This window comes from Taudactylus pleione, unplaced genomic scaffold (assembly GCF_031769625.1).
Source record: "Taudactylus pleione unplaced genomic scaffold, aTauple2 ptg000109l, whole genome shotgun sequence".
NCBI lineage: Eukaryota > Metazoa > Chordata > Amphibia > Anura > Myobatrachidae > Taudactylus > Taudactylus pleione.
Window position 1 is genome coordinate 5972235 of NW_028284511.1, and position 27979 is coordinate 6000213.

General features: G+C 46.7%; 1 protein-coding gene across 2 annotated transcripts in view; it reads left to right on the forward strand.

Annotated features, from left to right (window-relative positions):
• Positions 1-1633: 1633 nt before the first annotated feature.
• CHID1 (chitinase domain containing 1) overlaps positions 1634-27979 on the forward strand; it is a 580147-nt gene continuing 553801 nt past the window's right edge. Inside the window, exons 1-3 of one of the 2 annotated variants that reach the window (XM_088471050.1) lie at positions 1634-1791; positions 10907-11035; positions 16383-16532. In XM_088471050.1, the coding sequence (XP_088327176.1) occupies positions 10925-11035; positions 16383-16532 (261 nt within the window). In that variant the 5' untranslated portion in view covers positions 1634-1791; positions 10907-10924. Of the gene's footprint in view, positions 1792-1878; positions 2019-10906; positions 11036-16382; positions 16533-27979 lie in introns of those variants that run through there. The other variant, XM_088471051.1, reaches the window with a different exon arrangement.

Here is a 27979-nt window from a genome sequence, read left to right on the forward strand (position 1 = left end):
CCCATGTCGGAGACTGCACGCGGGCCCCCTCCTCTCTAGAAACGCCCCTGACTGCGAGCGATATCGCAGTGCAAGATCAGTCATGTTTTGAAATAACAAAGTATGATCCAGACCTTTATCAGCTGTTTTCAGACTGTGAACGATCATCGTTCAGTACCATACACCTAACTATAATTCAAACCAGTAATTTGGTCAGCTGGTTTGCAAGATTATCATGCATTGTATGGCAAGCTTTAGGATACATACATCCGGGATGAATACGGGAGAACAACTGGACAATAGGCCTGAATCAGAGATGTACGCTATCCCGATGGTTAGCGCCCATCTCCGATGTTTGGAGGACTGCGCATATACATCCCTTCGACTGCGAGGCCCAGCCGCAGCCTGATTGACAGGCTTTTGGGAGGCGGAGCGGGGCCATTCCCTGGCAGTGTTCTACTACTACGTAAATACTACTCAGAGTATTTTACCTGTAGGAGTTGCTTTAAACTAGGGGTGAGCGGGTTCGGTTTTACTCGGATCTTTTTATTGGCTATCGCCGAACACGTGTTTTGGATAGCGAATAAAATCGAGCCGAATTTGCGGTAAAGTGGCGATAAGAACCGAGTAAAACCTAACCCGCTCACCCCTACTTTAAACACGTTGTTCACTGAAATCATGAGTGTTGACCTGCCAACTGAGGGCCTGATTCAGAGCCGGACGCTATTTGCGGACGCTCGTTCAGAAAAAGGGGCTGGATATTTAAATTGAGCGCTCGCTCTTTGCAGTCTGTTGACGCCTCTATGTCTGAGCGAGCGTCCGAAACATGGGCTCGCTATTTTGTAAAGACGCCCCCTGGCCGCTCGCATCCTACGTCATCTCCGCTATTTATTAGATTAATCGAGTACATCGAAAGGCGTATGAACTGCTCGCTATTCTTGTGGTAGCATTTTCCTACTGCAATCATGCGAGCAGTTCAGGCTAAAAGACAACCAACTGACGTGGTCGATGACGCTGCTTTGTTAATTATGCACACCCTTAAAACGCCTGTTTTGACCGTTTGGCACGCCTGCGTTCGGATCTCCACTCCCCGTTTTCAAGCACCTTCCCCTCTTACCACCCACAAACGCCTCATCCTGTCACTCAAATTAGCAGGCATTCGCTATTTTGCGAGCACACGATTTCCGACTGCACTGACTGGTTGGCGCATGCGCATTACAAACCATACGCATGTGCAGATGTGCGAACATCGCTCAGAGCGAACGAGTGGCCGCTTACGAGCGGCTCTGAATCAGGCCCTGAATACCAATACCTATGTGTATTTCTGATGCATTATTTAATGCTAATATACATATCTAACTTAACATTTTCGATTCACGTTTAAAATGTGTATGGTAATAATAGAAACAATGATTTGCCATTATATCTAATGTATTTGCATCATGTAAATAAAAACATCAGTAGGTTTGTGGCTTTATATAAGAAACACATCTGTCTACCATGCTCGTGTATCACCAAACATGACCCTGTCTTTGTGCAAAACAACCGCCATCATCACGATATGTCAAATAATTCTGAAATAATAAATATTGTAGCACATTTATTTATGTCAGAACGAAGCACGAACGCAAGCAACCAGGAGAAGTGGATGCTGCTGCCCTGCCCAGCCCACAGGTCTCCGCCTACCCCATTCAATGATGGCGAGAAGTGTTGCCCTTACAATGTTCACTCGTTGAGGGCGGAACGGTTTCTTTTAATTTTTTTTGTTTTAAACTTTATTGAAAGCAGACAGTGTCATCTCCTATGAATCAGGTTAGTAAAACAGAACACGGAAGCTCCCTTTTTTGGGTGAGATGGAAAGTTACATTGAGCCTGTAGTCCTGGCGTGCTAATGCTGATTTGGATGGCAGAGTGGCACTCACCAGCTGTCCCGTGTTGTGCTGGTTGGCACTCACCAGCTGTGCCGTTCTTTGTGATACCGCTCACTATGGGACACGTTTCACCAAATACATGGGGAGCTGTACAGTCATTTATTAAAGGTTTAACACTTGTGAATTATATAACAAACTGGCTTTTCAGACCCAATAATATTTCTTTACATTTAACTGGTTAGCAGCTCTTCAAAAATAAGCAGTGATTTTGTGCAGGAGATACATGCAGGTATTTAGCTGTTCCGCCATTGGAAATGTGCAGGCTTTGCATTCATTGGTTACCAGCTGTCAATCAAAGGAACAGGTTTTTACTATATTATTTTTACCTAATTGTATTATTTAATTATATTGCTTAGTCAACTGCACACAGCCATTTCTCCTATTAACTATACTGGATGCTATCTATCATTATCAGCCTAAAGGTGTTTATATAACTGGATAAATATCTATTATCTTTTAATTACTATTTTACTTATATTTTAAATGCAATGCTGTCCTTGTCCACCAGTGATTTTCAGGGGATTCAACTCCACTCTAGATTTAAAAATGCTGAAAATACAATTGAAGTATTATATATATTTAATTATGACTAGACGTGGTACTTTTTATATCAGAAATAAACCCTTACCCTTGTCTATAGCGTTCTAATAATACCCCTTTCTTCTTCAGGGTCCACAGGGAGACCTTGGGGTGTAGGTGGTGGATTAGGACACCGGGCACCACACAGTTAAATCTTTAGCTCCCAGGATGCATCGGACCATCCCCCTATATCTCGCCCCCGAACCAGAGGCACCTCAGTTTTGTCGGTGCCCAGCCGAAGTTGGGTCACCATTATAGCTTTTCTTTTTATGATTTATTTATTATATATTTTCCTGTGTGCGCTCAGCAGCAGACTGTCCACAGGATGTCTGTTCTGCCACTTCGTCACCCCTCCGGGCGCTGCAACGCCAGTTTTGTATTGGGCTTTCGGTGGGCATCTCGGGTTTTTGCTAAGCGGCCCCGCGGACAGACCCAGACTACAACCCGGACGCAAGGGGACAAGTTAGGTGGGTCATCTCTAGCAGTGACCCGCGCATTGGCAGTCATACCTCCGGTCTCAGGAGAGCTGAGTGTGGACACAGGCTCCGTCCATCGTGATCCACTAGACCACCAGGGTACATATGGAGCGGGAATCCAGCTTCCCGGTGGGTAAACAATCAGCATGGAGAGGTCCGCTTTCCCCATTAAAGCAGCCCCTCAGCTCAGGGCGCCATTCCCCTGAGGTCTTGCTTCCCTGAGCTGCTCTCCTCCTCCGACCACGCCCCCTCTGAGGTCTTCGGTGGCCATTTTCTCCAGGCACAGCCACAGCTCTCTCAGGGATACGCAGGGTCCGGTGTTCCTACATACCTCTCCCTGGAGTCAGCGTATGTGGCGCTACAGTCTGTGTAGTTGATTGTAGTGCCAGTTTGCAGTTATCTGTTATTTCTGCATTGTATGTGACTTATGCTAGCGCTGCCTGTCTGTTTCTATCATCTACTGTCAGCATATATCTTTCCCTTATTTCTGACTTTGCCCTAACATACAGGTATATTCAGGGTTTATTCTGTGCCTCACATCTATACAACTATTTGTGAGGTTTGTCACATACAGTTGTTCGTAGCACTGTGCCATATTTGGGCTGTGTGCTCCTGAAGCTTACCCAGGCATAAGACAGGACCAGTATATTGCATTCCTACTAATATCCTACATACACAGTGGTTGCATCATACCCAGTGCCATATTACTCTGCAGCTATGTCTAGCAAAGACAAGGGTAACAAGCAGGCATCTGCACCCATACTGCTATCATGCAAATTACGAGGCAATGTGCTCGTATGTGCTGCAGGCTTAAGTGAGGAGGATTTGATACTAGATGGGTTATGAATTAAGTGTTATACCCCACAAGGCCCATCAGACCACCTAGAGCCTGTGCAAGAGCCCCCCTGGGTTTTCTTTTTCTCAGGTACTGGCCACTATTGTGGACCGCCTAGAGGTTCCGGCTTTTATTCCCCCTATGGGGTTATGGCAGCAGGCCGTAATTCCCCCATTGGTGTTGCCACAACAGGTTCAGGCGTAACGGGTACCTCATGTGCCCCCACCATGGGTAGACCTATTCTCTAGCTCAGTACAGAGTCTGGTGGCTACATCTAATGCCTTTCAAAACATGTTGCAAGTTGAGAAGCCCCTACCCAGTAAGCCCTTTAAGCATCAACTCTCAGATTCTGAGGTATCATCCGAGGAGGCAGAAGATGCTGATCCCTCTAACACTGACTCCCCTCTGGAGGAGGATGAGAGTCGGTCAAAGATTAATATTCCTGCCTTGGTGCTAGCTGTCAGATCCTTCTTATTAATAGGAGATGACGAGCCAGCTCCTAAATCCAAGCACTATCTGTTTAAACAACAGAAAGTGGCTTTAGCAGAATTCCCTCTATCGGATCAACTAGCTGAACACATGGCTGCAGCCTGGCAATGGCCTGGTAAGAGGTTTCAACCACAAAAACGTTTGACCTCATGTTACCCTTTTCCAGTGGCTCATTGTGCAAAATGGGAAACACCTTCTGCAGTTGAATTCACATGTTGCGCTTGTCACGGATCCTGCCGACCGATCCTCCAGATACACCAATCTGAGAATCGCCGCCCGTGACATTTACAAGTCACCTCAGCACGTGTGGTTAAATAAACCGGGTAACTGCCACCAGCAGAGGAAATCTTTAATGCTAAAGCATAAGGTAGGCTTCTGCTTCCACCTGCACACACAATTATCAATACATAGAAAAATAGGTAACATGAGCCATATGAGGCCTTTGGTCATAATAACACAGTCCCAGAACTAGAAGCAATGTTTAATTCAAGAATATCTTCAAAGCTTAGTTACAAAAAGTTACTAGCATATAATAATGGTAAAGGATTCACACAATTACTTGCAAATCAGAAATAAAATGGAATAAACCACGTCACTTAAGTGGTTGTGGGATGAGGCAGTCCCAATGTTAAACTCCGGATCATCTGTACCTATCGATAGCCTCTCAGAATGAACACTGAACTACCAGGGTGTTAAATTTTTATGCCTGCTTCCCTGCCTTGTGATTTTAACACACAAGGGGTGATTTTAACCCTTGTCAGCTCAGAGTGTATTGTCCCTCTAGCTGGAGCTCCAGAGTCTCTCGGTCATTTGGGCAGGGGTTCTTTATTATACCTTCCGCTCTTTGTGAAGCTGAGAGGTTTGGCATCACAGACTTGTGTCAATAAACATACCCATGGACTTAGGTGGGGGAATAGACATCTTTCAAGACTGTGTGTCTCTGGTATAAGCAATCCTTCTTTGATCTCTGACCCTATATAGAACACAGGGCTCTTAAGGACTGGTTATCAAGGGTCTGGCCAGTTGTCATGTAATTTCCCTGGGGAGATCTTGTTTGGTCCAGACCGTGACAAAATTGTAACCACGTTGGCAGCATCAAAAACTGCTTTTCTCCCTTCAGCAACTTTTACTACAAGGCCTAGGACTACATCTACGTCCTTTCGTCCTCAAGGAAAGCCTAAAGGCCAGTCCTTTCCTAGGCAGTCAGCCTCCACGAGGGCTGCCAAACCCAGGACCAAGCAGACCTGGAACACCAGACGCCCTGCTTCAAAACCAGAGGATAAACCCTCAGCCTGACGGGATGGGCCTCCCTCTGGGGGATCCCAGAGTGGGAGGCTGACTTCTTCAGTTCGCCCAGTGCTGGTGTCAAACCACCATGGATGCTTTGGTAAGAGAAGTGGTCTCTCATGGGTACACCCTCTCATTTCTCAGACGGCCTCCCCACCAGTTTTTCTACACAGGCCGTCCTTCAGACCCGAACAAGGCCAGTCCCACTATCCCAGCGAGAGACTGGTTATTTATTTTACTCCCTTTCTGGTTCAGAAGCCAAATGGGTCTCATCGGCCTATCCGCAACCTCAAATCCCTGAACAAATTCCTCAGAGTGCCAAGTTTCAGGATGGAAACCCTATGCTCCATCATCCTAGCTATGGAGCCTGGGGACTTTATGGTATCTCTGGATATTCAGAACACGTACCTACATGTACCTATAGTGCCCTCTCATCAGCGATATCTCCGGTTTGCTATACTACAGCAACACTTCCAATTTCAAGCTCTGCCCTTTGGACTATCCACAGCTCCACGGGTGTTTACCAAAATTATGGCTATCATGGCGGCCCACCTGCGTGGTCAGGGAGTCCGACTGCTACCATATCTGGACGACCTCATGCTCTTAGCAGGTTCCCCAGAGGTGTTTCACCACCGTATGCAACTAACTATTGCTTTCCTGCACAAGCACGGATGGTTAATTAACTGGAAAAAGTCCTCCCTGAATCCCTCACAAAGAATGATTCATCTGGGAGCCCTGCTGGATTCTCAGGATCAGAGAATCTTTCTGACATCAGACAAGATCTCCACACTTCAGCTACGAGTGCGCAGCTGTCTCCACAGTCGCCGAGTGTCGATCCACTCAGCAATGAAGGCTCTGGGATCCATGGTGTCCACCTTCGACATGGTGGAGTATGCTCATTTCCATTCCAGGCCTGCAAAGGCTGATCCTCTCCAGGTGGAATGGGTTACCCCATCGGATCAAAGCTCAGATGATGGTGCTCTCTCCAGAGGTGCGTCTGTTTCTATCTTGGTGGCTACAGCCATCTCATCTAGCCAAGGGTCGCCCCTTTTGGATCCCGGACTGGGTAATCCTAACAATGGACGCGAGTCTCCGGGGCTGGGGCGCAGTGACCGGTCCACACTCCTTTCAGGGCCGTTGGACTTCGATCGAATCAACCCTGCCAATCAACATATTGGAACTTCAAGCTGTCTTCAGGGCCCTCAAACTGGCCCAGCACATACTTCCTGGAAAACCTGTACAGGTTCAGTCTGACAATGCCACAACAGTGGCTTACATCAACCATCAAGGAGGCACTTGAAGTCGGGCAGCAATGACAGAAGTGTCACGCATTCTGACATGGACCGAGGGTCACCTCCCGGCCATCTCTGCAGTGTTCATTCCGGGAATTTTCAATTGGGAAACAGACTCCTCAGCTGTCACGACATGCATCCCGGGAAATGGTCGTTTCACCAAGAGGTGTTTCAACTCCTAGTGAACAGATGGGGCCTCCCAGAGGTGGTGTCACGGTTGGAGTCTGAGAATTACCTGACTCAGGTGTTGAATTGGATTCAGCGGAGACCAGCTTGACTGGAACCATGGTTGAGGTAAATAGCTCTATTTGCAAAATAATTGTATAGCAGTGAGAACTGCCTTTGGTGATAAATGACAGGAACAGGAAACTTGTAAAGTTGGAGTGGAACCAGTAGAAGACTTGGAGGAACCGGACCAGGACCGGCAGGAAGACTTGCTGAACTGGACAGGATATCAGTAGGTGACTTGGAGGAACTGGACTGGGACAGGCAGGAAGATTAGCTGAATAGACTGAAGGAAAGAGTCTTCCAATAATCGCTGAAACTGGAAAAGAAAATGTAGACTTGAAACTTAAGTGAACTGGTACTGGATCTCCGGACAGGAGTAACGAGGTTTGAACTTGACGGATTTGGAACTTGACTCTGGACTGGAATAATGTGGATCGGACTGAAGAACTAGGACTTGGACTCCAGACTGGAGTAATGAGAATTGAACTGGTGAACTTGGAACTTGGAGTTGGTTTCGGACTGGTGCAATATGGAATGAACTTGGAGTTGGATCTGACTCTGTACTGGAGTAGAGCGGAATGGGTAACTTGGAACTTGGATCTGACTCCTTGTCCCTTCAGTGGCTCCTTGGGATTTGTCAGTAGTTCTTCGTACCCTCCAGGGTCCTCCATTTGAACCCCTGGATTCTGTGGAACTGAAGTGGCTAACAGCAAAGACCCTTTTTTCTTCTGGCTATAGCGTCAGCCAGAAGAGTGTCAGATTTAGGGGTGCTCTCCTGTCACTCCCCAATTCTAATTTTTCACCAGGATAGGGCAGTACTTCGGACTCGCCCTGGGTTTCTCCCAAAAGTTGTTACTAGTTTCTACATTAATGAGGAAATTGTAGTCCCGGCCTTTCAATCACAAGACCTCTCGGCAGGTGAGGACTCCTTGGATGTGGTCCATGCCCTCAAGATATATGTGGACCGTACCTGTTCCTTTCAGAAATCAAACTCCTTATTTGTGCACTATGGATTTTAGAAGAAGGGATGGCCAGCCAACAAGCAAACATTGGCTAGATGGCTTCGAATGACTGTCTCACAGACTTACACGCAGGCAGACCTTCCTGTTCCGGCCACTGTTACTGCTCATTCTACTCGCTCTGTGGGTCCCTCGTGGGCAGCTCGCCATGGCACCTCAGCTAAATAGCTTTGTAAGACGGCCACGTGGTCCTCTCCATACCTTTCTGAGGTTCTATGCCTTTGATACATTTGCCTCTCAGGATGCTTCATTTGGGTGCCGGATTCTCCTCTCAGTGCAGGAGCGTCCCCACCCTTAAATGACTGCTTTGGGACATCTCCCTGTGGAGCCCTATGGACCCTGAAGAAGAAAATGAGTTATGGTCAAACTTACCTTTGTTGACTCTCTTTCTTCGAAGTTCATAGGGTCCACAGGACACCCGCCCTGACGCACCTGGCTTCATATGGGCTCTGTTTCTGGTCACCGGTTTCCCGTCTTCTTCTCCGTGAGTGTGTGATTCTTGTGTGTACCAGTCTTCCTTCTCTCTTCTCCTCCGTCCTTTGGCATGTCACGAAATGAGGTGCCTCTGGCTAATGGGCGGGGTATAGGGGGATGGACCGGTGCATCCTGGGAGCTAAAGCTTTAACTGCGTGGTGCCCGGTGTCCTCATCCACCACCTACACCCCAAAGTCTCCCTGTGGACCCTATGGACTTCGAAGAAAGACAGTTAACAAAGGTAAGTTTTACCATAACTTTTTCCACCAAAAACCCGGGTCCGACCCGCTACAATGCATGCCCTCCACACACACACTATCTACACTACCGCCACTGATCCTGCACCTGATCACCGTACACATTACACTCCCCACACACACTACCTACACGGGTTCCCCGACCCCCGCCATCCAGTTAGTCGTGGACGGGGTAAGTATTCACTTAGCCCGGGGATGGGGAGGTTAGGTTAGGCACCCCCCCAAGGAAGGCTAGGGTTAGGCTAGGGGAAGAGGCTGTTAGGTTTAGGCACTAGGGGGAGGTTCTTACCTACACTACCACCGCTAACCCTGCACCTACTCCCCGCACATTACACTGCATGCACTCCCCACACACTCTACCTTACCTACACTACACTACCACCGCTAACCCTTCACCTGCTCCCCACACACACTACACTGCATGCATTCCCCACATACACACTACCTACACCACTTTTCCGCCGCTAACCCTGCACCTGCTCCCCACACAAACTACACTACCGCCGCTAACCCTGCACCTGCTCTCCACACACATCACACTGCATGCACTCCCCACAACCACTACCTACACTACGCTACCACAGCTAACCCTGCACCCGCTCTCCACACACACTACCGCCGCTAACCCTGCACCTGCTCCACACACACATTACACTGCATGCACTCCCCACACACACTACCTACACTACCACAGCTAACCCTGCACCTGGTCCCCACACACATTACACTGCATGCACTCCCCACACACACTACCTTCACTACACTACCACCGCTAACCCTGCACCTGTTCCCCACACACTACACTGCATGCATTCCCCACATACACACTACCTACACTACCGCCGCTAACCCTGCACCTGCTCCCCACACACACTACACTGCATGCATTCCCCTCACACACTACCTTCACTACCGCCATGATCACTGCACCTGCTCTCCACACACACTACACTGCATGCACTCCCCACACACTACCTACACTACACTACCGCCGCTAACCCTGCACCCGCTCTCCACACGCACTACCTACACTACATTTCCGCCGCTAACCCTGCACCTGCTCCCCACACACACTACACTGCATGCACTCCCCACACACACTACCTACACTAACCCTGCACCTGCTTCACACACACACTACACTGCATGCACTCCCCACACACACTACCACCGCTAACCCTGCACCTGCTCCCCACACACTACACTGCATGCACTCCCCACACACACTACCTACACTACAACCATGATCACTGCACCTTCTCCCCACACACACTACACTGCATGCACTCACCACACACACTACCTACACTATACTACCACCGCTAACCCTGCACCTGTTCCCCACACACTACACTGCATGCATTCCCCACATACACACTACCTACACTACCGCCGCTAACCCTGCACCTGCTCCCCACACACACTACACTGCATGCATTCCCCTCACACACTACCTACACTACCGCCATGATCACTGCACCTGCTCTCCACACACACACACTACACTGCATGCACTCACCTCACACACTACACTGCATGCACTCCCCATACACACTACACTGCATGCACTCCCCACACACACTACCTACACTACATTTCCGCCGCTAACTCTGCACCTGCTCCCCACACACACTATACTACATTCCTCCTGTGGGATTTTACCCGCAACCAAGGTCTGTGTAATTGTTTGCGGGCAAAATCTTGCGGTCAATTGGATATGCCCCTAAATGTGCAAGAAAACGCAAACAAACCGTGTAAAACTAAAATAAAATCCCAGTTCAGATGCCTGTCTATAGGGCAAACATCCTATCATTTTTTCCTGAGTTGAGAGGAGTTTAGAGTTAGCACAGGGACATGCATGCATTGTAGTAAAGATCAGTATCCCAGTTTACAAGCCTATATACTGTATATACAAGCAGCTGCTGCTTGTAGCAGTGAAGGGGTTAGATGGCCAGACATTGCCTCCAGCTCTGTGTCAGGCTCCCTCCCACACTCCAGTAGCAAAAATCAGGGCTCTGGTTAGTATCTGCTGTGTCACTGTCCATATTCTCTCATTGCAGTGAGTCAACTGTGAAACAATGAGGCTGGTGCATGTTTTACTGTGGGTGACTGTTACTTGCCACTGGGCTGATACCACTTTGTCAAAGACTGACTCAAAGAAAGCTTCCTCAAAGCCCCTGGAGTCAAAGGTAAGGTCGTAGATACTGCAGCGTCTAGCATAGAGACAAAACTGGGTGGCCTAATCAATAATACTGTATCTAAAAATCAAATACACGCTTTGTAAGTGGTTAGGCTTTTAGTTTGTAGCCGCCAAGTAAGTGTACTGTAGTTATATAATCCTTATTTATTTGCATTCATAGCCAAATGAGACAGAGAGGCGGCAAATATCCTTCACATCCTATTTCAGACAGGTACCTGACATAGACAGGCTCCGGTTTTAGTGCCCCTGTTTAAAACCCATTTCCAATTAGTGGTGTCACAAGAGAAAATAGCAACGTCAACTGTTCTTTATTCAATGGTACGTGTCAGTAACAGTGTATTGCTGCCCCTCCCAGACTCAAAACCACATCATAGATAAAGTTAGAAGGCTTTAAAGGGCCTTATTTAAATGTAACATATTTGAGGATAACTTAGTACCACATTGTGTAGTCTCACTTTAGTTCTCTTTATATTTAATGTCCTTTTCAATGTATGGACAGGGAGAATGTTGCCAGCAGACTACCACAATAACATCGGCACTATATAAACGACTGCACTCCAAACACAGGATGCTAAAAACATTATAGCGGAACTCTTACATTTAATAGAGGGTGTTAGTGCCTGGCCTCATCCTTAGCTTTAGCCCCACAGTTGTCTGCAAGCAGTAATGGCCCTTTTCATCAAGGCCCTGGCGATTCTGTAATACAGGACTGGCAAATCAGTTTAGTTTGCCAACATATAAAATGGTGGAGGAGAGGATGTGATTGTTTCTCTCGTTCACGCTGACCGGGGCTGTAAATAAAATAAGCACCAGTTTTACCTGGGTCTCTGGCTAGTATTGTGAGGGTGGCGGAAGTCCTCCATTACCCCCTCTTACTTGGTGGTAGTGCAGTTTAAGGAGCATTTAAAGCCACATTTTGATATTAATATATGTCAAAGACTATTACAGAACTGAGTAATATGCATGAAATATCTGTAACATTTATACTTTGTTAAATAAGTCTACAATGCTCTTTCCCTTCTTTGTTAGAAGAGTGGTGATTCTCTAACAGAGCAGACACTCGATGACTGACACCATGGTAGGCTTTGCAGGGCAGACAGAGCAGGCACACGATGGCTGACACCAGGTAGGCTTTGCAGGGCAGACAGAGCAGACACCAGAAGACTGACACCATGGGAGGCTTTGCAGGGCAGACAGAGCAGGCACATGATGACTGACACCATGGTAGGCTTTGCAGGGCAGACAGAGCAGGCACACGATGACTGACACCATGGTAGGCTTTGCAGGGTAGACAGAGCAGGCACACGATGACGGACACCATGGTAGGCTTTGCAGGGTAGACAGAGCAGGCATACGATGACTGACACCATGAGAGGCTTTGCAGTGCACACAGAGCAGGCACCCGATGACTGACGCCATGGTAGGCTTTGCAGGGCAGACAGAGCAGGCACCCGATGACTGACACCATGGTAGGCTTTGCAGGGCAGACAGAGCAGGCACACGATGACTGACACCATGGTAGGCTTTGCAGGGCAGACAGAGCAGGCACACGATGACTGACACCATGGTAGGCTTTGCAGGGCAGACAGAGCAGGCACACGATGACTGACACCATAGTAGGCTTTGCAGGGCAGACAGAGTAGGCACACGATGACTGACACCATTGTAGGCTTTGCAGGGCAGACAGAGCAGGCACCCGATGACTGACACCATGGTAGGCTTTGCATGGCAGACAGAGCAGGCACCCGATGACTGACACCATGGTAGGCTTTGCAGGGCAGACAGAGTAGGCACACGATGACTGACACCATGGTAGGCTTTGCAGGGCAGACAGAGCAGGCACATGATGACTGGCACCATGGTAGGCTTTGCAGGGCAGACAGAGCAGGCACCCGATGACTGACACCATGGTAGGCTTTGCATGGCAGACAGAGCAGGCACCCGATGACTGACACCATGGTAGGCTTTGCAGGGCAGACAGAGTAGGCACACGATGACTGACACCATGGTAGGCTTTGCAGGGCAGACAGAGCAGGCACATGATGACTGACACCATGGTAGGCTTTGCAGGGCAGACAGAGCAGGCACACATTAGGGGAGATTAAATTTGCCCCGTAAAGTTATCAGGGGTGAAAAAGGTTATCTGGATTTATCGCCTGAGGCTATTCAATTAGAAACATATTTTCACCCAAGCCCCTTTTTAACACTCGCTAGAAGTCGTTAACGGGCGTAAATGCATAGAGTCAATGATGAGTTCACAAGCCTATCCGTTAACAGGGTCTTTTCACCTAAGTGGGGCTAATTGATGGCCCCGGGCGATCAATTAACCTGCGGTAAACTACGGCAGCTAATCGAGTATTTACATTGAAACAGACTAATTATCAAAAACAAAATAAAAAATGCATCACAATTTTTAAACCTACACGTAGAATCTTTTTGCAATTTTGGAAAAATGGAAGAAAAACAAAGTATTTTTTTGTGATGTCTAGAAGAAAAAAAAAAAGACATTTGCTTGTAGTTAATTTTAATAAAGTTTCAGGGCCTGAATCAGTAGTGCACGCAAGTGCACTGCTGATCGCAGATTCTCGATGTTTGGGAATCTGCGCGTGTGCAGGACCCACTCTGCGAGTGTGCAGAATGGATCCTGCTAAGACGCACACAAGCCCTTGAATGCTGCTGTCTGGTTGAGAGGCAGAGGCAGTTAAGGGGTGGTGCGGGAGCAGTGTCGGCCGGTGTTCCCAGAAACGGGGCGTGACTGCACCATTTTTCTGGAGTGCGTGGACGTACGCAGTCTGCTGGGCTCGCAAGGCGACCAGCCTGAGTAAGCTGAGGCTCACTCAGCTGGCAGGCGACCACCCTCGTGACCATCGACCACCGATGGTCGCGATGGTGATCCCAGCCTGCGACCCCTGTCACAGTGCTGGGATCGCAAATGCAACAGGGGGAGTTATTAGCGTACAACTCTGAATCATGCGCAAGGATAATAAACATTTCTGCAGCAGCAGTCATAGCACGCAAATAGGCAGCAGGGTGGTAGAACCCAAGGTTGTTTTTGACAGTGGGAAAGTGATGATGTCAGGGGTGGGGAACCTTTTTTCTGCCGAGGGCCATTTTGATATATATAATATTATTTGAGGGCCTGGTGCATGCCACGCCCCCTCAGTGTGACGTCACACAGGGGTGGGGTCACAATGGCCGGTGATTACAGCAATGCCCAGAGTATCCTGAGGATGCGTCGGGGAGCTGTAAGGGCAGTGGTGTAACCTTCTGAAGCGTCCTAAGGACCCTCCAGGCGGCACTGCTGCATAGATTCTGGTTGCAGGTTGCCAGTCTAGGCACCCTGCTAGCAAGATGAGGCTAGCAAAAAAAAGCTCAGAGGGCCAGACCAAATGATTCTTGGGGGCCTTATACGGCCCCCGGGCCTGAGGTTCCCCATCCCTGGCATAAGTCATGGAAGGGAAAGCACATGAGGGAAGAGGGCCCTGCTCATAAGAGCTTACAACCTAAAGGTGAGTGGGAGACGGACAGGGGTGACGGGAGAGACAGTGAGCAAGGAACATGGAGCAGTAGGTTAGCATGAGAGCTGGAAAGCTTTGATAAAGAAGTGGTTCTTAAGAGCCCCTATCATTTGTATAGGTATTGCTTTAAAAAATTGTGATATTGGAATGAGACAAGAACAAACACCAAAAAATAGGCTCTGTACTGGGGTGAGAAAATACAGCAATGGAGGTATTAGGCGCTTCAGATGCATATATTTTAAAGCTCCTGTGGGACACTATCCTTAGAATATCATATGAAGTGTTTGAACACTGCACACCAGAGGTTTCCTCGTGCTTCATCTGAAACCCTAAGAAGTGACTGTAGTAACATAAAGATCACACATTTCAGTGTCATCCCATCTGAACTCTGATAACAGTGTTAACATGGAACATGTTGTTATTTTGGGGGAATACAGCATTTTTGTTAAAGCCACTGAACGGCCTCCCTCGTGTCGTGGTTTATGTACATGAGCCGCTATGGGGGAAATTACTAAGCAGCACTTTTCAAAGCCACAACATAGGTCTTGACTGCTGGAATGAAAGGGGCAAGAATGTTAAATACAAAACCAGTCATTAAAAGCACTGTATAGTAAACTTAGCCCTATGGGGCAGATTCAATTAGCCACGGGATTTACCATGCAACTAATTGCCGGCCTAAATTCCCGCAGCGTGGGGAAAAGCTATTCAATTAAATAGCCTGTTTCCCGCGCCGTAAAATCGGGATGCGCGGAAACACATTGATTCAGCGTAAACAATGTATTTTTTCCTCGCGCGCGAGGCCGATTTGGTCGTTTTGACACGGATTTTACCTCGCACCTACATGAGGTGCAAGGTAAAGTCCGACTGCGGGGACTCGCGTGCGTGGAATCCCCCCTAATTGAATAGGTCCAGCGCGGCAATTGGCCGCCGGGAAAATCCCGCGGCTAATTGAATCTGCCCCTATGTGTTGAAGTACAATGACACTGAAGGGTTATTTCTATGCCTTTGACTAAGTAATACAAAATTTGCTAGAGAACTATACAAAATAATATTAATGTGCATGTAACTCTTCTGATACAGCCTGTTTTTGAACAGATAATTTGAAAATAAAGTCCTGAGTGTTAATAATCATTCTTTAATATGGAACATAGGACCTGATTCAGAGCCGAACGCTCTGACCAGAGCGCTCGCTCTGAATCAGGGCCCTCCTACCTGTTTTTGGAGCGGCCTCATGGACGCTCGCGTAGCTGTGGGTTACCACCCACAGCTATAGCAAGCGTCCATGATGATGGTCGCGAAGGTCAAGACCATCGCGACCATCGGGCTTGCGACGAGACCCTGCGGTAGGGTCTAGGTGACCGCAAACCCTGGAGTGATTTTGGCTCTATCCCATGGGAACGCCTCCGTCTGGCAGCCACGCCCCCGGCACGCCCACCAAAGGGGGCGTGCTGTCACTCACCATCGACAGCACTCCCCCTTTGGTGCAAGACCCGGAGCGACGACTTCCTCGTCGCTCGCCGGGTCTCGCGCATGCGCACAACGGAACTCCCTCCATCGTGCGCATGCGCACTTCGGCACCATGACCCGCTTGCAAGCGAACAGCGCTCGCGAGGGGGTCAGAATCAGGCCTATAGAATGCATAGTGACATACTGTATACCCACTACTGCACTGTGATTCCTTTTAGTCCATGATGTGCAGCTGGCATGCTTCTCTGTAGATGATTATGGCAATGGTTTGAACCATCTTTTATAGATTACTGATGAAAAGCTGGAACAGGTGTCTGTGCCCTCTCATATATATTTGTTCTGTCTCGGCAGTCTCGCCTGTCTGATGTTTCTGTGCAGTCCCGAGGATTGGTTACCACCGACATCAAGGCCAAAGACATTGTGATTGACCACCAAAGTTACTGTGCCAAAAAAGTAGAGGAGCGTCATGTTTCTGGTGATGTACTGGGATATGTTACACCGGTAAGTCCTCAGTTCTAGATTACGTTGTCACACTCTTAGATAGAGTGGTGGAAAAGTCCTACATTACTTATTGGGAACATGGTTGTTTTGTGATTGTAAAAAACTTTTATAGCTTTTAAAAGTCTTACTTGGCATGTGATACCACACTGTCTTTGTAAATTATATTTCTGTAAGATAGTGATAATTGTATAAAAAAGTAAAAAAAAATAAAAAATGATTGTTACAGATGTGCTCACATACACCTATCCTCAAATCGGGCCAAACAGCCACATTTACCGCACCATGGACTTTGCAATGTAGCTGCGCCAAAACACTAATCCCAAGTACCTAGTACACTATAAGGGAACTGAAACGCAAAATTGAGGAAAATGTATACAATCTAGGTAAAAAGGCAAAAGATAGGCCCAATAGCAGAGACTATGTATCGTTATGCTTAATCTGCAACTTTATACCAATTATTTTGCTTCAAAATACTAATCCCAAGTACCTAGTACACTATAAGGGAACTGAAAAGCAAAATTGAGGAAAATGTATACAATCTAGGTAAAAAGGCAAAAGATAGGCCCAATAGCAGAGACTATGTATCGTTATGCTTAATCTGCAACTTTATACCAATTATTTTGTTTCAAAAATACTAATCCGAAGTACCTAGGCCCTCATTCAGAGCCGCTCGCTATTTGCGGTCGTTCATTCTAAAACAAGGGGTGGCTATTCAAATGAACCGTTCGCTAATTGCGGTCTGTTCACGCCTCTAAGTCTGAATGAGCGAGCAAAACTTGCGGTTGTAATTTTGAAAAATACGCCCCCTTGCCGCTCGCACCATACGTCATGTCCGCTATTTATTAGATTAATCGAGTACATCGTACAGCGTATGAACTGCTCGCTATTCTTGTGGCTGGTTTTTTCAACCGCTATTTTGCGAGCAGTTCGGAGTAAAAAAAAACCAAGTGACGTGGTCAATGACGCTGCTGTATTAATTATGCACTCCCTTAAAACGCCCGTTTTGACCTTTAAGCACGCCTGCGATCTAATTCCACACCCCCGTTTTCAAGCACCTTCCCCTGTTACCACCCACATACGCCTCCTCCTGTCACTCAAAACAGCAGGCATTCGCTATATAGCGAACAAACGATTTTCGGCCGCACTGACTGGTTCGGGCATGCGTATTAAAATCCGTACGCATGCGCAGATGTGTGAACATCGGTCAGAACGAACGAGCGGCTGCTTATGAGCGGCTCTGAATCAGGGCCCTAGTACACTATTAGCAAAGTAAGATGAATTATTGAGGAAAAAGAATGCAGTCCGTGTAAATAAGACAAAATGATACAAGTGACCCGGGCCATGCATTGTTATGCTTTATCTGCAAATTTATACCAATTTCTTTGCCACAAAAGAGCAAATCCGAAGTACCTAATGCACTATGGGGGTGATACAGCTTAGGATGGAATTGCAAAACTGCATGCAAGCAGCTTTGCAATGCCATCCTTGCTAATATGCACATGCAGCTGTAGGAGGTGTATGACACCCCTGCTGCGTTTGCGATCCCAGCACTGCGAACCCATGTCTCAGGGGGGATCACCATTGCAACCGTCGGTCATGATGGTGGACAGCGCCGGTCAGCTGAGTAAGCCTCATCTTACCCAGGATGGCCGGCTTGCGGTCCAGGAAATTGCGTCCTTGGGCGCAGCCCTTGGTTTGGCCACTCCTGGGAAACGCTGTTGCTTGGGCGTGCATAAATTATCCACTGTGATTGCATATGCAGCTTGAGAGCCAACTGCGTTCGAAGAGACTTGCAGTGTCTGCTGCAGGTCAGACTTGCTGTAAATGCTGCATGTGTGTCGATGGTACCGATGTTTACCCAGAACAGCGACACTGGACGGATATAAGAAAGCATCCAGTAATTCCAACTCGGAGTTCCAATCAACTCTGCTACGAGTATTGAGACGCTAACCTACTCATTAGTGCCTGATTCTAACTTTACTCCATGCGTAGAAATTTCATCAGACCGCACAGTCTCTTGCATTCAGAGGACCTCATTCAGAGCCGCTCTTAAGCGGCTGCTCGTTCGCTCCGAGCGATGTTCGCTCATCTGCGCATGCGTACGGGTTTTAGTATGCATGCGCGAACCAGTCAGTGCGGTCGAAAATCGTGTGCTCGCAAAATAGCGAATGCCTGCTAATTTGAATGACAGAGTGAGGCGTTTGTGGGTGGTAACGGGAAGATGCTAGAAAACGGGGAGTGGAGATCAGAACGCCGGCGTGCCAAACGGTCAAAACGGGCGTTTAATGGGAGTGCATAATTAACAAAGCAGCGTCATCGACCACGTCAGTTGGGTGTCTTTTAGCCAGAACTGCTCGCATGATTGCGGTAGGAAAATGCAACCACAAGAATAGCGAGCAGTTCATACGCCTTTTGATGTACTCAATTAATCTAATAAATAGCGGAGATGACATATGATGCGAGCGGCCAGGGGGCGTTTTTTACAAAATAACGACCGCATGTTTTGTATGCTCGTTCAGACATAGAGGCGTCAACAGACCGCAAAGAGCGAACGGTCAATTTAAATAGCCAACCCCTTTTTCTGAACAAGCGAGCGCAAATAGCGTCCGGCTCTGAATCAGGCCCAGAATCCTCACAAACTCCAGAACAAAGATCCAGTCTGGGAACACAAAATCCTGCTGGCGTAACAAGCAGTAAAGCCACATTGTGCTCTATAACTATAATTTGATCTGCTACCCTCTTTACACATCTTGAAAAGGGTTTGGTGTTTTCGGTTGGCATTCACCATGTCGACATGTTAAAAATTTCAACATGGTCACAGTGTCAACCAGGCATTTTTGAGGTAAGCCTGACCCTAATGCTTCATGGTAATTGCAACCTTTTCATCATGTTGACATTTTGTCCATGTTGACATATTATAGGTCGACATTTCTACCATAATTTAGTGAATTTCGACATCATAACTGAATACTTTTGAAAAAACAGAGGGGCAGGATTGTTGGACACTACAGATCTTTTTCCTTTTATTTGCTGCACAGTGATGAACCTGGGCCTGTAAGTGAATAGCAGAGCTGATATTGCAACTGACCGCAGGATTGCATATTCATTTGGCACACATGATCGCTTTTCTCATTGTAAGCGTCAAGTAACTGTTATTTAATCTGTGCTTATTTCATAATTTAACATCCAAATGAAAATTAATTAGAGAACAGTGCTTCCCAACTCCAATCCTCAAGTACCCCACACAGGTCTTTTTTTGTGGATTCTCTTCCACAAACAGAAATCCTTAAAACATGAGCTGTTGTGGGTTCTTCAGGACTGGATCGGGGTCTTAGCCTCACTTATTTTGTCCACCGGTGTCATATCATTGTTGCCCGCACTACTTCTGGCTGTACGCTGCGCCCCTGAAGCTCTGTCTCTCCATTGTAAACAGTCTGGCTGCATGGGTGTGGCCATGTAGGTTTCTGTCATGTGATTCTCCCAGTCCAACCTGATTCCAAAAGCTGTGCTCACATTATCTGATTATCCAATTAACACTGAGAGTGCCCAACTTAAACTACCTCTGGAGACCAGCCCATTGCCATAACAACTCACTTCTGTGGAAGAGAATTACTCCCTGGTTCCAGTTTCCATTTGGTTCCTGCTCTGTTCCTGTGTTCTCAGCAAGTATTTAATTTACACTTACTGCCCGGTTTTCTTAGCTAGAACTTTTCACTCTTCAAGTACCTGTGTTCTCAGCAAGTGCTCCGTCTAGTGCCTGTCTCGCCACAAGAAACCGGTCTGTCAGCTAGCATACCATAGGTGGTAGGTGACTGGTCTCTCTTCTGGGTGTCTGGTAGCCTGGGATAGTGCTGATTCTCAGGTTCCATTTCCAGTTCTGTGCTTCATTTTGTAAGTTCCAGATCTGTACGCCTGTAGTCAGCTTGCAGACCTGAGTTCCTCTTTTCTGGTTTCAGTTCTGAGTTCTTGATTCCATTTTTAGCTTATTCTGATTCTAAGTCTCCACTGGCTGTATCTTGCTAAGTTCCCAGTAGAGGGTTCCAGCTCTGAGTTCCTGAGTTCAGGTTCTGGGGTTGAGTTCTACACGATTGGTTCCAGGGTCCTGTAGCTGCGAGTTCCAGTTCAGTGGTCTGGTCGTTTTTGGTCTCTGATTTCATCTCCCCTGCCATTGCTAGTTTGGCTTCAGTATTTCTTAAATGAGCAGAGGTCTAAGCAAAGCCCCTAGCTTCAGCTTCACTCTTGCTTCAGCTAGTCCCAAGGGTCTTGATACGGATCAACAAATACAGACGACCGTGATACTTGAGTTGGGAACCAGTGGAGAAGAATCTGCCCATAGTCAAACTATTATGTTTTAAACATACTTGATTTGTCCTTCATGCACTATTTAACACTAGCACTGCAATACAGTGTATTAATAACACTGCACAACAATGAAAATGTTTCCGATGTGAAAATAGTTACTTCTAATTGATTTCAGCATGCAAAGAATGATTATGACATTTAAAACTCTCAGTTAGCTCCGAGCTCCGAGATATAGCCCATTTATGACGATGTAGGGGTATTCCTAGTGAAGTGGGCAGAATGGAGAGAATCTTACCAGCAATCTGCGTTCCGCACAGAGGGGCGGGGCCTAATGACCCAATTAAATTAATCAGTTATTTGTCCCCTACCCTATTCAAATATATGCGATTCACGGGATTACCCAGACAAGATAACTGTGGTGCACTGAGTGACAAGCATAGTGAGCGATGCCACCAAGACATTTCAGCAATGGAACAAAGACATCAGGGCAGGTGAATCACTACTGTTGGACAGTGACAAGAGATGCCCCAGAAGAGGAGTACAAGCGACAAGCAAAGAGAAAGCACCCCCATGAATAGGCCACTATATTAGATAGTACTTTCGTATGCTGTATGTTTGTTTCATTTTGTGTTCTTATTTGTGATTGTTTGAATTAAAACAACTGTTATTTATTTTCTATCTAGAAAATATCAGATTATTTTAAAATAGCTTTTCACTATGACTATATTACTAATGTACATACAGTATAGTGCAAGTAGTGTAGCTCAAAAAATAGAGCTAGTAAAAACATTCTGAAATCATTTTAGTTTTTCTTGACCTCAAATTAGTAATGTATGACTATTTTTAGAAAGGAAACAAATTAAAGTATTAATTTGTTGTACAGTGTATAATTTTGGCAATAATAATAATAATAATAATAAAAATAAGGTCAAATATATTTATGAATACAAAAAAATATTTCAACTGCACATCGTTTTATGCATCCCCCAAGCACATATTATTATTATTATTATTATTATCATTATTTTTATTAGATATATGGAGCCACAGCGCATTACAAAGTACAGAAACAATATGAATAAAACAAGAAAAAAGTGACTTACAATACGAAACATTGCAGAATATGGACAATGTTTATAAGCATTGCTGCATTAGCAGTTATAATACCCAAATACGTAACAGAGCGGCAGAACCAAAGGGATATGTGCTGTGTTATGGAGAAGATGATGTGAGAGAATGTAAAGCACATGAGGGAAGAGGACCCAGCTTATGAGAGCTAAAGGGGAAGGACAGACAGACAGGGGTGATGTAGATAGGGTAGACAATGAAACCTGGTGGTAGCCTGCTCTGCTTCTGACTGTGTAGCTTATTATTATTGGGGTGCCCGGAGTAGGGGGGTCTGGTGCACATGTGGGGATGGGTAAAGCCTGCCCTGTAGAGCATATTATTATTGGGGGATCCCAGAGGTCTGGTGCACATGTGGGGTTTGGGGGAGGGAGCTTGCTCTGTGGGGCTTATTGTTGGGGGGCGCAGGGGAGTCTGGTGCACATGTGGGGCTTGGAGGAGCCTGCTCTGTGCGGCTTATTGTGGGGGGGCCCAGGTGGGGTCTGATGCACATGTGGGACTTGGGGAGCCTGATTTGTGTGGCTTTTTATTGTTTGTTTTATTTTTTCAGTATCTCTTGAATATGGGAGGGGTAGAATTGTAAGTGGGAGGAGTTATAGAGAGGGGAGGAGTTAGTATTAATTCTTAAACTGCTCCCCCTAAAAGTAAAGTCTAGATCCGCCACTGGGAGCAGTGGCTTAGGATGAGAGCTGGAAGGCTTTGATAAAGAAGTGGGCCTTGAGAACCCGTTAGAAGTTTTGCAGAGAGTCGGAGAGGGAAAGAGATCCAGAGAAAAGGAGCAGCACCGCCAAAGTCTTGGAGGCGGAAGTAGTAATCCGCTAGGAGGAGAGGTGGTATTCATGAGTGGGTGAAGTGGGTGGGCGAGAGTGTGAAGGTAGATAAGGTCAGAGATGTAAAGAGGGCAGGATTAGGTGAGGGCTATTTAAGTAAGTGTGAGGAGTTTGAAATGGGTTCAGAAGGGGAAGGGGAGTCAGTTTAGGCTTTGTAGGAGAGGGGAGACAGATATAGTATGTTTGGCAAGGAAGATGAACTGAGCAGAAGCATTGAGGACAGATTGGAGTGGAGAGAGGTGGGAGTCAGGGAGGCCAGTTTTGAGGAGGCTACAGTAGTCCAGTTGGGAGATGACCAGTGAGTAGATGAGTGTCTTAGTGAGAAAGGGTCTGATCTGATGGTTGTGCTGTCAATAGATAATAAAATTGTGGGAGATGAGCTTATTCTGGACAGTGGAAAGATTATCAGCTCAGTCTTAGACATGTTAAGTTTAAGAAAGCGCTGGGGCATCAAGGAGGAAATGGCAGATAGACAGCTGGAGATACAAGTGAGGAGAGCGGGGGAAGGGTCAGTAAAGGAATAGTCAAGCTAAATGTCATCAGCATAGAGATAATATTGGAGGCCAAAAGAGCTCATGTACTCATGTAAAGAGGATATATAAAGGGAGAATAAGAAAGGTCCAAGAAAAGAAGCTTGGGACACCTACTAGTAGATAAAGTGGGGGAGAAGTGGAGTCATGAGAGGAGACAGAACGGTCAGAGACATAGGAGGCAGTATCAGGCAGACCGAGGGAATGAAGAATTTGCAGGAGGAGAGAATGGTCCACTGTCAAAAACAGCAGAGAGGAGGTCAAGGAGAATGAGCAGAGAGTAGCGGACCTTGGATTTGGAAGCAAGGAGATCATTTCTGACTTAAGTGAGGGCAGTTTCTATTGAGAGGAGAGGAAAAAAGCCAGATTGAAATGGGTCAAGTAGGGAGTGGGAGGTAAGAAAGGCGGTAAGGCGGTTGTAGACAATCCACTCAAGGAGCTTGGAGGCAAAGGAGAGGAGAGCGTGTCCGGATCAAGCATGGGTTACTTAAGAATATAGGGAGACAAAGGCATGCTTGAATGCAGAGGGGACAGTTCCTGATGAGAGATGGGCAAGATGGGAACAGGCATCAGAGAAAAGGGAGCGGAGGAGGTGGGAAGGGATAAGAACAAGGTGAGGAGGGGGGATCGGTTAGGGCCATGACTTCACCTCTATATGTTGGGGAGAACGAAGTCAGCGTTGGTAAAATGGATGTGGAGGATGGGGAGAGGCAGGCTTGGAATGAAGGAGATGGGGTTGTGAGGGTCTGGTAGGATGTGATGTACTGATGTATAAATTCAATGTTAGATGTGAAGTAGATGGCAAAGTGAAGGGCATAGAGTGAGGAGAGGATGCGAGGAGTGGGCAGTCAGAGAAGGAAGTTGAAAGTGGAAAAGAGGTCACGGGGATTGGAGGATTGGGAGGAGATAAGGGTCTTGAAATAAGACTGTTTAGAGAGGGAAAGGGCAGCACTGTAGGTCTACAGCATACATTTTCAGTGGAGGAAGTCTTCAGGAATCTGTTGCATTTTGAATGCTAAGGTAAATCTGCAAAGGTGAGTAGTGACCGCTGGAGCAACAGAGTCAAGAGCTGAAGTAAGGGAGACATTGTATAGGGAAACAGCTTGGTCAGGGCAGGAGAGAGAGAGACAATGGGGGAGAGGAGTGAGTCGAGCAGGGAAGATAAGGTTACAGTGTCAATAGCCTCAAGGTTACTCTTGGTGATGGTAGCCTTGGGTAGCAGAGATGGAGAAGGAGTGAGGGATAAGTTAAAAGAGAGAAGACGATGGTCAGAGAGAGGGAATGGGGAATTGGTGAAACAAGAAACATCACAATGGTGAGTGAAGACCAGATCAAGAGTGTCCACTCACATGGGAGGGTGAGGAGGTCCATTGAGAGAGACTAAATGATGAAGCTAGGGTAATGAGTTTTAGATGTAGAAGAGTCAGTGGCGCATCAATAGGGATATTGAAGTCGCCTAAGCTGAGGGAGGCAAGGTCTGAGGAGAGGAAATGGGGGAGCCAGGAAGCAAAGTTGTCAAAGAATTTTGAGATAGGGCCAGAAGAATGATGGATTACAGCTACATGAAGGTGAACAGGCTGGAATAGGCAAACAACATGAACTTCAAATGTAGAGAATGAAAAGGATGGTGCTGAAGGAATGAGTTGGTAGGAGCAGCCAGAGTATAGTACACCACCACCATTGTACCCCCTGGCCGAAGGGTGTGAGAAAATTCGAGGCCCCCAGAGTAGAGTGCAGCGGGAGAGGTGGTGTCTGAGGGGGAAATCCAGTATTCAGTGATGGCTAGGAGATTCCGGGAGTTGAAGATAAAATGGTCATGGGTAGGAAACAGTTTATTGCAGACAGATCTGGCATTCCAGAGGGCACAGGAGAGGTGTAAATGAGATTATTAGGGTTGCTGTTGTGTGGAGGTGAGATTGATTGGAGGATTGAGAAGAAGAAAACATAGTGATGGTGTGGGCTCCTGTGCTGGGAAGCGAAGCTGCAGGTGGTGGGCACTAAGTTTAGTGTGATGTAGACAAGGCCGGTAACAAAAATCATGGGGCCCAGTAAACCTATTATTTAGGGGCCCCCATACCCGGATACCTGGCAGGTGACTCTGTCCAGCCCACCCAGTGTCTCTCTCTCCAGTACCCACAGTCGCACTCCAGCCCACACAGTGTGGCATTCCAGCCCGACAATTGCCCTCCAGCCCCCACAATCACCCTCCAACCCACATGTCACGATCCAGTGCAAGAATTCCTCTATGGAGGACGGTGAGCCGAGGGGTTCGGGTGACTAGGGGAGTGACTAGACTAGGTCTCCTAGTTGCGGCCAAACCCAGGTTTGGCTAGACCTGCCCAGAGGCGCGGAGTCTAACTCACTTGGTGGTTTTCTCCAGTGACCCCTCCAATTGGGATTTGGTTTTCAGCTGCACCAAGTGAGCAGGTCGCGGCCCTCTGGACAGGTACCTGGGAATAGCAGAAGACCGGAAACTATAAAGAATGCAATAGCACTGGAGGTGAATGGAACGAATGAACTCTGGAAATGGAACTGAATGCTATAACACAGGCATGGACTGGAAACAGTTAAGAATGCAGAAAAACACAGACATATACTGGGGATTGCTAAGGCAAGAGCAGAGTGGACTAAGGGAATATATGGGAATGCTGGAAATGATTGGAGCTGATTACCAGAGACAAGACACTGAGCAAAGAACACAGACATATACTGGAGATTGCACAGACAAGAGCAGAGTGGACTCAGGGAATATATGGGAATGCTGGAAATGATTGGCAGAGACAAGACACAAAGAGAAGTCAGGCATACACTAGGAGAGTGCTAAATGCAAGTGCAGATTTGCACTGACAAGACAGGGCAGATTGACACAGATATGTGCTGGGAAGTCCAGCTGTGAGCTAATTAATACCAGCAGGTAATCTGACACCTCAGTGACACAAGGAAGCTGCAATACTAGCAGCACATATACAATGACACACAGGCATAGAAAACAAAACAGTCTGGATACTGGGAGAAAACTACTCTCAGACTAAGAATAGCTTGGAAGCTAATACTGGAAGCTGGAGAACTGTGAACAGGCTGAAGTAACTCTCTGAAAGATTAGCACAGAGCAATGCTGGTATCACTGGAACAGAGAAGAAGTTGAACAGCAACTTCCTGGAGTTCTGGAGGCGGATTTATACCCAGGGATAACAGATTACTGGAGCACAGCATCAGCTGACTGAATTATGCTACCATAGGTTAGGAGGAGTACTGTCACATGAGAGGAACTGTCATGGCGGCGCCCATGATGGGAACTCCGATCCCCAGCACACACAGCCGACCATGGAAGCTCGCAAAAAGCACCTAAGGCAGAATACTCAGCCCCACATCCATCACTGCACCAGACGTCTGACCGCAAGGAAGTCAGGGGAAGCCGGCAAGGAGGTGAGAGAGGCCGATCCTAGGCTGAACCCTGACGCCACACACTTACCTTCTACTGGCAGCCCGCCATGGCTCTTCTGTTCTGTTTCAGTGGCGCTGCGTGACAACATGCACGCTGCACCGCAATGAAGACATTTTTTTTTTTTATTGCAAAACAGTTACAGCAGCTCTCCTCCATTGCCTGCACCCTGCTGATCACTGCAGGAGCAGAGTCAACAGTTCGTTCTTTACAATAAATTTGTATTGAATTTTCAAAAAGGAATTACAAAACAATACAATAACAAAATAAAATAATATACAACTACTCCTACTACTAATAATAATAAAATTAAATTAATATAAGGGGAAGGGTATACACACACAATAGGAAAGGAAAGAGAAAAAAAAAGGTGGGTACCACAAACTACAAAAAAAATAACATTATATTACTCAATTATCACAGCATATAAATAAAAAAATCCATAATAAGCAGAACAGGACAAATGGCATTAAGTAGAGAAATACCAGCACCAGAATAAAGAACTGATCATGTAGATAACTTAAACTGATAAAGACATATCTCTGAGCATGAAACGGACGTGGAATATGTAACTTCTGCTGTTTCCATCAGGAATGCAAACTGTACCTTATGGATAATCTTGTATATAGAGGGCAGAGTAGGGGATTTCCATAGTTGCGCTATTGCTGTTTTAGCTACTATTAGGATGTGACCCAATATATAGCAGTCGTTGCTTGACAGGCTAGGAGGATAAACATGGAGAAGTGCCAAGGAAGGGGATGGCTGAATACTAACATTCAAAACTTTGGAAGCTAAATCAAACACTTCTTTCCACAAAGCCTGAAGATGAGAACAGCTCCAGAATATGTGAAATATGTCTCCAACATTCACACCACACCTCCAGCAATACTTTAACTGAGCAGGCCACATTACGTGTAATTTGGCTGGAGTAAAATATAATCTATGGAGTATCTTATACTGTAACTCCAAATGATTATAACATTTGGACAATTTCTGGGCAGTTATTATTAAATAGTAAATAGATTCCCATTGCTGAGAAGTATACGACTCCTGAAGGTCTAGCTCCCACTGAACTTGGGATTTGGGCTTAACCAAAGGACCAACCCCAAAACTAAGGTTATACCAAAAACTAATAAATCCCTTTGAGTTACCTCTTGTCATTTTAGTCAAAATGTCTGCTGAGGGCAACTCCAAGGAGCCGCTTACTTTAACAGAATT